Source organism: Nannobrachium achirus (assembly GCF_963921795.1).
Source record: "Nannobrachium achirus genome assembly, chromosome: 21".
Taxonomy (NCBI): Eukaryota; Metazoa; Chordata; class Actinopteri; order Myctophiformes; family Myctophidae; genus Nannobrachium; species Nannobrachium achirus.
In genome coordinates, this window is record NC_137828.1 from 26,289,341 (window position 1) to 26,299,851 (window position 10,511).

The window sequence follows — 10,511 nt, forward strand, 5'->3', positions numbered from 1 at the left end:
GGAGCAGCTAGGGACCCCCTACCTCGTAGGGTGGGCTACTACAATATATTGTATATTTATGAATAAAATTGTGTTTCATGTGTATAAACATGAGAGTGTTTTCTACTGGTGATTCAGTCCGAGTGTATCAAAGGGTGCGCTCGTTTTATTGTCCACGACATTGCAAGCGGCGCGAAGGCCAGCGGACCTTGGTAGCCGCGCGAGTTACGAAGCCGTGGTGAATGCAATCGTTATATTTATGCCCAGGCCGTAAGGCCTGGGCAAGCCCACGATAAACGCCCGCGCAGTCCACCCGGTGCGCATTTCCGAACGCACCCTTTGATACACTCGGACTGAAACACCAGAGGAAAACACCATCCCGTATAAACATAGCATGTTATTGTGCATTCAATACTATGCTATTAAAATAACAGAATATACCGTAGTCATGCTTTTACTTTAAACATGCATTTACAAGAGGCCATACCACTGCCATTTATAAACTTACCTTTTTAACTGAGAACCAATGTCAATACTAGGCCTATCAATCTATCACTAACAATCTGTCAATTGCACAATAATCATGTATATAGCCTACAAGCTATTCAAAAGAGAAGACAAATTACATTTTCTCTTTTTAAAAAAAATAAAAAATAAAATATATAATCATTTTTATTTTTTCCCTCCAAAGATTTCGGGGACCCCCTGCAGTATCCCCAGTTCCCCACAGACCCCCTGTTGAAGACTCCTGCTGGCCTGCTCTAGTCTAAGTGAAACGGTCTTGAGTTACAACTGTAGCCTACTCTGACAGAACACAGCTCAGCCACAAATTGACAAAACCCTGAGGAAGCCTGATAGGCTACAGTCTAACAGTCTACACATTGGTTGTTTAAACACATTATTTGTGGATGAATTAACTGTGTGACTTCTTTCTTTCTAAACAAAGTTGTCAAAACATCTATTGTCACTATAAATCAGCCAAAATAAGCTTTCTCGACCTATATGTTTGTTTATAGGGTCCAAGACTTGAGACTGATAAACATACCTGCATTGAAATACCGTTGTTTGGTCCATCATTGCACACATTTGCATCAGTGTTGTCATCAACAGTCAAATCAATGATGTCCATTTTGTGCATACAATTAAAAACTGTTTAAAAAGATCTGTATGCTTTACAGTGAGTTGAACTGAAAACCAACTGCAAACAAAGACTGTTGGAAAGCAGGTGCTGGGAAATCAACTAATCAGAAACAACCTATAAGCCTGAAGAGGGGGCGTTTCAAAACGAATCAATTGGATTCTATTTTGACCTTACATTTCTGGTTTAGAAAAAAAAAAGAAGTCTATCTTTCTTTATCATTCATATACTGTATCATGTTATTGTAAAGTGTTACCCTGTTGGTAGACTGTAAATAGGCCAGCCAAGCATACACTCAAAAGTAAGCCTACTGGTTCAGATACCCAGTGCTAGATATCTAATGCCAGTCTAATTATAAAAGCATATTTGTTTGGTTCGGATAAAAAAAAAGATATCTACCACAGATATTTGCCACAGATACTTTTATCTGTGGCAGCTATTTTTATCTGTATCTACCATCCACTTTGAATGGAAAAATATCTGGAGAAAGAGATGTTTTTTATCTGTTATCTGGCCCAGTGGGAATGGGCCTTTACTCTTATAAGTCTATTGGGAAGAACTAAGAGGGGCCTTTAAGGCCCATTCCCACTGGGCCTGATAACAGATAAAAAAATCTCTTTCTCCAGATATTTTTCCATTCAAAGTGGATGGTAGATACAGATAAAACAAATATCTACCACAGATATTTGCCACAGATACTTTTATCTGTGGCAGATCTTTTTTTTATCTGTATCTACCATCCACTTTGAATGGAAAAATATCTGGAGAAAGAGATTTTTTATCTGTTATCTGGCCCAGTGGGAATGGGCCTTTAAGGCCCATTCCCACTGGGCCAGATAACAGATATCTGGAGATATTTCTCCAGATATTTTTCCATGTAAAGTGGATGGTAGATACAGATACAAAAAATATTTGCCACAGATAAAAGTATCTGTGGCAAATATCTGTGGTAGACTTTTTTTTTTATCTGTATCTACCATCCACTTTGCATGGAAAAATATCTGGAGAAATATCTCCAGATATCTGTTATCTGGCCCAGTGGGAATGGGCCTTACCTCTTATAAGTCTATTGGGAAGAACTAAGAGGTTACCATACACCCCTGGAAATATACTTCTTCTAATCAGTTTCTAGATAGAATATGTGTACACACTTAAAATATGTGTACACACTTACTGTCACTATAAATCAGCCAATATTACACAAATAAGGTATCTCTAGTAGGCTAGACCCGTTTTGAGGGTCAAGGATCACAATGAACCTATTCTTATCAAATTGTCCTGTGGCATGCTGGTGTGCAAATGACTCGATGCATATGCTGTCATTATATCACCTTCCTTACAATCTAGAAACCGATTTAAGTATTTTTCTAGTGGGTGCACGATACCATCTTCATCCTACTTTACTTCCAGTAACTCTCCAGTTTCATTCTTATTGCTGCTTCATCTAAATTGTTGATAATCTGCTTCCAATAATTTAAGCAAAGTTTTCACTGTATACATACCATTGTCCAAACCTACACAGTACTGTGCAAATTATGAATTTTGTAAATGTTGGTCACACCCAGAACAGGAATCAGGAGATTGTCTCAAACACTTTTCAATTTCAATAACACCATATCCCATTTGACATTAAAATTAGCCACTAAATCAGATGTGGATGGTGGCAAACCATGCAAAAAAACTAAATTAGTTGTATCATCTAGTTGGCAATACAAGCATTTCAGTATTAAAGCTTAAAGGGCCACTTCACCTCTGGGACAACCATGCTGAAATACTAAAATCTCAAAACACAGATTGAACACAAAAGAAAATAACTCAGGATTGTGTTGATTGTGTCCCAAACGACAATAAAATAAGATTGGGTTGTCCCAGAGGTGAAGTGGCCTTCGTTGTTCGCTCGCCAAAAAAAAAAAAAACAAGCCAACACTTTGTAACACATTGCTTATTTGACAGTCATACTAAACCCGATTATTGGTTCTCAATGGGGTCCGGGGAGGTTCCAGAGGCTCCCCAGCAAAAGTAGTCAATAGAGCATCCGTCATTTTAACCACTTGATATGTTGGCCATTCAAAGATAGCAGATCTACTACCACCAAATACATCAATTTGGGAGTCCTTGAGATGAAGGATTTTGACTAGAGTATAAATGGTGTTTAGGTCAAGTAATCGGCCAGTAACTACACAAGACACCACCATCTTATTTCTCTGCCTTTATTGGAATAGACAGGTTTGAACGTTCGTTACTGCCTTTATTGGAACAACAGGTTGTAACATGGTTTACGCGTCAGCGATGGTGACCTCAACCTCTACACCAGGCTCAATGCTGATGGAGGTGATCTGTTTGACGATCTCAGACGGGCTGTGCAGATCGATCAGGCGCTTGTGAATGCGCATCTGGAAACGGTCCCAGGTCTTCGATCCCTCACCACAGGGGGTCTTCCTTGTGGTAATGCGCAGAGTCTAGGAAAGGAGACAAGGGAAACTGGCGTTAGCTACAAAAATGACAGAGCGCTTTCACTTACCGTGGCAGCAATGAGACTTCTCACAAATTTAACAAGTTCAGATGAATCAAAGCAGCAATTTAAAATCCAATCAAAACATTGACCAATGTTTATCATTAAAGACCCAATGAAATGACTATTTGGGGTATTTTAAGATCCAGTTTGAAAAGGAAGCCTGTGTGTTTCTGAACCAATCCAAGGGGACCAGCCCTTCAGGCGATGGGATTTAAAATCTGGCTATGGGAGCCAGCAATGGGAAACAAACAAGTGAATGTAATCAAAGGTTCATTTATATGCAAGCGGACCTGTCTATGTCATCACTTTTTGAATTTCTGTTCACAGGAAGTAATTAAGAATGGCCTATTTGGGGACCTTCGATATAAATAGTTTATTTTCTATTTGTTTGGCATCTAGTGTTAGGTATGGCCATATTATGACTACAGATATGCTCTAAAAGTGTGAAAAACATGTTTTTGATCTCACTGTCTTTAAGTGCTCATACAACTAGCACATCTGCAGTGGTTGGAGGCAGTCTCCCTACTCTTCTATTGAGAAATTTAGAAGCAGTCAGTAGGACACCTGCTGGTTGACAAGTAGTATTACCTTAAATTCACAAAAAGTGTGAGCGTGTATACACATATACATCTTTAATTGCACAAGATTTTATTCCCATATAGGACATTTGTATTAGTCTAGCTACGTCGGTTTGATTTTAGAGCACCATTTTCATTTCAAGTTCCCCATAACTCTAGAGATGAAGGAGGACCCTGTCCTCTTTGTTTACATTTGTCCACTCAAGACCGAATTAGACCCATAAGGGTCCGTAACTTGAGAACCAGTTCCTACATTTAGTTTTCCCAAACAATTAAGTGTTGAATAGAATATTTTTTACTGTCAAAACAATTCATCTGTCTTCTCCAAATTTGGGACCAGACCCAAAAATACCCAAATAAGACAAGTAGCTACTGACAAATAAATGTTAACCCATTAAGGCCAGGAACATGCAACCACTTTGTTAGACTTTGCTATTCTGCCTTTTTTTTTTACATGAAAATGAATGCAAATCCTTGAACGTATATTCTTTTAAGGCTAACATTTGTAACCATCTTTGCTTCTTGCGGGTCCCTGGGACAAAATATTTTGAGATGGGGTGCATATATACACTGTGTAATTAAATGCATACAATTCTATGGGTGCTTGACATTAAACTTTGAGCACCACAGATAAAGAAAGAAGTTTTTCAAATCCATTAGGATTTAGAAGACGTTTACAGGTCTTAATGGGTCAAGTCGTTTCCTTTGCATACAGGCAATAAAGAATATTTTCCAAGTACCTTGGTTGGCATGCGCACTGGTCCCTTAACCTTGAGACTCTTCTCCTTGGCACCACGGATCAAGTCTGCGCACACTAAAAATAAAAAATTATACACGTTAAAAAAAGACCAATGCCAAGCTGCGGGTGCAGTAGATTTGACATCTGGCTCAGAATAGCGTATACGAATATCACGGTTTATCATATTATAATTTTTATCCTCATTGTCCAGATCAAGATTCCCAGCAGTCCCCCCCGAAGTGACAATGTAAAGATAAGTTACCTTTCTCCAGAGACTTCACATTGCGGCTGGTCAATGTGATGCGGATGCGGTGAATGGCCACCTCGGTCTCCACAGGTGCCTTACCAGAGTCTTTGAAAGCCTGAAGGAAGAGAAATGCTAAAATTTAACCCATCAGGCTCAATCTGTCTCCAATATAACAAGTTGAGTATCAGGGGAACACCAACAACAAGTCTAGCACAGTTCCTACAGGCACTGACAGCATAAATAACAGCAGTGGCTTGTAGAGCAGCCACTTGGGACTGCTCCCCTTGGCTTGGTTAATTATTTGGAAAACAAACACTTCTTCAGTAATTAATTTAAAGTAGGCAACACAAGACTAGAACATTTGACATTTAAGGTTTATTATTCCTGCAATTGTTATAAAACGTGTAAATCTATTAATGTTGGACATCAACTTATGGGTAAATTTAAGTCTTGACACTGTGTGCGATACTATTATGGTTCCTGTGGAAATAAGCCTTGGCTTTCTAGGATCTCCTTTTAGTTGACCTTTTACCAGTGATTTGTGCTGTCATGAAACTGTACTTTTTTCTATTGCAAAGTTCTAATACATTCTTCAATCAATCAATGTGCATGTTCAAATAATCATATCCTTTCTCCACAAAATAGCACATCTCACATCCAGGTGCAACTTTTCCTTAGTGCCCACTCTTGTATCCGTGTCGCAGTGACTTTGGACCATCGGTGTGTGAATGGGTCATTATTAACGTGATGCACATTGTAAGCGCTCAGATAAGGCGCCATTTACCACCTTATGACAAGCAACTAGTATAGCCTACTAATATGCGAGTGAAATGTAACGCAGTTTGGCTGCAAATCGTGTTCGTTCATCAATAAGAGAATGTGATACGAGAGTTTCTATAAATTCATCACCAGCAGCAACACAGACGGGAACATGTCTCCATTCAGACATGGGCTAGGCGGCACATGTGAGGCTAATCTGTTAGCTAAAGTGTCTCGCAGCTCAGTGAGCTCACCAAGATAAACCTCAACGGCAATACAAAAAAATAACCAAGACTCCAAACCCCTTTTGAACTGAAAGCATTTAAACTACAACTTAACACATGAGCTTTATTTTATACTAAAAGTTGTGCTGCAGTCTTGTCGTACGGCGAACACAGCGTTCAAGCTGGAGCCGCCAAGGTGCCATTTTCCGCTTTTATTTGTGGTGGGAAATTAAACATTTTCGCCTTTAAATCAACGACATGCCGAAAACACAGCGACGACGTGACATTGAAGTTGTTTTGGTGTTTGTAAAGGGACACCTACCATGACTTTTTATTGATTCCTGACCGACTTATTCGGTAGAAGAACAGCGGTGAGCCAGGAACGTGGTCGACACGACGAAGCTCTTGACGGAAAGACTGAACCGAGGCCTGCGCTTCCTTTATGTACCCAACACTGTTGCCACGTCCGCTTATTACAGGCGACTTTGGGCTTGTTTCTTTCCGTTTTTCTTGTTTTTTTTCTTTCTTTTTTTTCCTAAAGACTAGTTACAATTTTACAACTTAACCCTTAAGTTCTGTTCAGATTCACTACACCTTCGTTCTGTTCGGGTCATTTTGACCCGGGGGATATTTGGTTTAAAAAAACCAACACTAATATAAATTTTAACTTAACAAATCATCATGATACATTGACTTTGACTTTGACCAAACAATTCATATGATATATATGGTAAATGTTTGCATTTCTGCTTTGCTATATCACATTAAACACTTAAAGAGCTAGGCGTTTTTACTGATTCAGCTGAAATTCATGTAAAAAAAACTACTTTATTTAATACTGGGCAATATTGCCCATGCTTATAGGAAAAAAATGAAAATCAGACAATATTTTTATAAACTTTCTTTTTTCTTTTTTTTCAACATGCCCATTAATTTAATACTTGTGGTTCAAGATACAGGACATCATTCTCACATAGAGCTGAACACACATGTGAACACACATGAGTGTCACATATGAATATACCCTTGAACATATACACTAGGACAGAGGTTTTCAAACACTTTGGTCTCAGGGCACCCCTGTAAACAATTTTTTTATCCACAGCACCCCTGAATTACAGTGTTACTTTATATTACAGCAGTGATTGTGTATCTGTGTTTGCACATGATTCCTTGTATTTCTGTGCATCGGGGGGGAGAGTTCGGAATGGGGCTTCGGAAGGGGGGGGTTAGAAGTACCCCCACTTCTAACCCCCCCCCCCCCCCCCCCCCCGTGTGTCTGTGTTTTGGCATAATACAGTGTATTTCTGTGCATCTGTGCTTCCGGGTCAAAATGACCCGAACAGCACTAAAGGTTCAAAAAATATGAGGGGGGGGGTGTAGCATGGGTGTAGTGCAAAAATATGTTTTTTACATGTTCATCTCAGAAGAATCTTTAAGGCCAGTGAGTTTCAGGTGGAAAAAATGTAAACTTCTACCTTTTTTTTCCAAATGAAAATGTAAAACGGGTCAAAATGACCCGAACAGCACTTAAGGGTTAAGTATTTAGGTCTTATCCAGAGCGACTTACAATAAGCAAGGCTGGCCTTGACTTAGGCTAGATCAAGACTCTCGTAGATGTATATTTTATATTTTTTTCCTTCTTTTTATAAAATAAGCCTAGACAACATTGTGAGCTTGTAGATGTGCTTTTTTCAAAATATAAATATATACATTTGATAACTTGAAATGGGATATTCTGCATAGTAAGTAGGCTACTTTTTTACTTTAATTACATTTCCAAATTCCATACTTTAATTTGTAACAGTGTTTTACAATAGGACTAAGTAAAAAAAAAAAGAAGCTTTTATAGACCCGGCTGCTTGTTTCTCCAGTGAGATCTGGCAACACTAGTACAAAAACATCCGGGCCATAGAGCTATAATAATAAGATCCGGGCCTTGAAGCCCAATCCATACTTCGTCGTACCTTGGTGTGAAAAAGCTGATGTACAAGCTCACACCGCCTCGCGGATGCAACGCAGTGTGAGCTTGTAGATCAGCTAGTTCCGGCGCTCGACACCATTGTACGGCTGAGCATAAATGTGTCTTCACTCTTCTTCTCTGTGTTTGAGGGAAAGGGGGAGGTGATAACCACAGCGCCCTCTATCTGCAAAGAAGCGGCTACGCCAAGCATTGATTTATTGATTGAATACTTTATTAGAAGTGTGCATAGGAAAAAGTACAGTTTCATGACAGCACAAATCAGTGGTACAAGGTCAATTAAAAAGAGAGTAAGCTTTTCGGCTTATTTACACAGGAACCACTTTATGTATCTCATTTAACATTGAAAGACAGACAGAGTAGGCTACTTTGCATAGGGAATTGTCAGGAACAAGAGGGGAGAAAATAAAAAGCAGTCATAAAACTTTACTTTGTAGGCCTATGTGACTTTTCAGACCAATTTTGAAGGAGGCTAGGGATTTGCACTCCTTTAAGGCCTGCGGTAGGGCGTTCCACATGTTGGTGGTGGTATAGTAGGAGAACGGTTGAACATGATTAGTGGAGCTGCCTCTGGTGTTGTGATTGTGGACATCCTTGATGTTTTGGAAGTATTTGTCAAGCAGGCAGTTTCACTTTATTTGATTATCACCATTTTGTCCAACCCTTTTCATCTCAAAGAACCCCTAACTCTCTGATAAGTGTACAATTTTAAATGGTTAAGGGTCAATTTGGTTCCATTTGAACACTCAGACTTACACAGACCCGTAGGCCCTAGAGGCCGGAAACCCTGACCCTGACTTGACCCCACTTTGAGCACCTACAGCATCAAGCAGCACTGATACTAACATAAATTAATTGTCACAAGTTTGGTCTTTGGGGCTTGTTTTGGCACACAAGTTCACAAAATAGATGTGTTTCCCTATCTACAACAACCTGTATGGGCACCGGGAATACATACTGGGCACCAAAACTGTGTGTGTGTGTGTGTGTGTGTGTGTGTGTGTCAGACTCTCTCTCTCTGGCCGCATGAAACCTTGTGGTGGTAAACTATATAAAAACAACAAACCATGGGGAAAGAGGGGAAATGATCAGACTGCTGAACCCCTCCCATTTGTGAACCCCACTTGTGTATTACACACTCCAAGTTCATGATCTGATGATGGCTTTATAGTTCTCTTGGGTTAGGGTGACCCCAAACAGCAATTTTCTGATTTATTTCCTATCCGTGACGGAAGACGAGCTGAGCCAGTTGATTCGCCATACCGTATGACCACTTGTTTGTGTCGCCTTGGAGACAACTGGGTACCATAGGAACTGCTACCTGAACTTTACATCAAGACTAGGGCCTCAAGGCTCTAGTCTAACCTAACGCGGACATTCTATGGCCCGACAGATCTCATCGGCTCCTCCGGCGTCTCGAAATGGACGCGGCGGGAGACATGACTCCTGCTGCTGTCTGCTTTGAGTAAATGAGGAAGTGTTATAATTTTAATGGTTAAAACTAAACAAACCAGTCCACATGAACAATACTGATACTGAACTAAAATAAGATATCTGAACGGCTACATACATTTTATATACAATTAAAATGACGTGAGCCACAGTTACAGGGGTGCTATCCCAGGCTTTTCTTTCTTGAAAAGTCTGGATCCCCAGGCTACCTCAAGGCTCTGACATTTTTATCCAAGTGATAGTGGAAAACCTAAATGACAATTTCAGTTGTGCATAGTTAATCACCAGTGTAGAAATAGGATATGGCATTTCATCTTACACGTTCCCCAAAAACTCTTATGATTAAAGGAGCACTTGGCAAGCTTGGCGGTGTAGTGGGCAACATCTAATGGAGCACTTCACCATTTTCAATATCTTCATATAAAATTGTCCTCACCAAATCTCATTATTGGCACAATTTCTGTCTACTCAGTAGCCCTCATCTGAGACACACAAAGTTAGTAGACAGAAATGATTCCATCTAGAAGATTAGTACGTTTTCCTTTAACTGGCACACTGTAGGTAGACAATTGGATTGTTATACTATACAATGAATAGGACATCCAAATAAGAAATAACAAACAAATAAATACATTAACCAACAATTTAAGTATGAACATGTTTTAATGAAATCCCATATTTTAAAACACTAAATTGCTGCATTTCAAACATGTTTCTAAAAAATCAATTCACTGATAAATTGATAAAATACTATGACATTAAATGACAACGACAAATGAAAACAAGAACAAAACAACTAAAATAGTTAGCTTGACATTAAATGAAAATAAACTAAAATTGTTTAGAATTGCCGGACAAAACAAACATTTTTAATAAGTTCAGTTTACACACACACACAA

General features: G+C 39.3%; 1 protein-coding gene across 1 annotated transcript; it reads right to left on the bottom strand.

The window, feature by feature from the left end:
- Window positions 1-3,311: 3,311 nt before the first annotated feature.
- On the bottom strand, window positions 3,312-6,597 carry rps20 (ribosomal protein S20). Its single transcript, XM_080751985.1, has 4 exons — window positions 6,502-6,597; window positions 5,212-5,311; window positions 4,951-5,024; window positions 3,312-3,576 (listed from the first exon to the last, which is right to left on the bottom strand). The coding sequence occupies exons 1-4, from the start codon at window positions 6,502-6,504 to the stop codon at window positions 3,394-3,396; spliced, it is 360 nt and encodes a 119-aa protein (XP_080608111.1). The 5' UTR covers window positions 6,505-6,597; the 3' UTR covers window positions 3,312-3,393.
- Window positions 6,598-10,511: the final 3,914 nt, after the last annotated feature.

Coding starts and splice junctions, on each gene's coding strand:
- rps20 (XM_080751985.1), bottom strand. Junction 5,025..5,211: donor TGTGAAGTCTCTGGAGAAAG/GTAACTTATCTT, acceptor TTTTATTTTTAG/TGTGCGCAGACTTGATCCGT. Junction 3,577..4,950: donor CAGTGCGCATGCCAACCAAG/GTACTTGGAAAA, acceptor CTCCTTTCCTAG/ACTCTGCGCATTACCACAAG.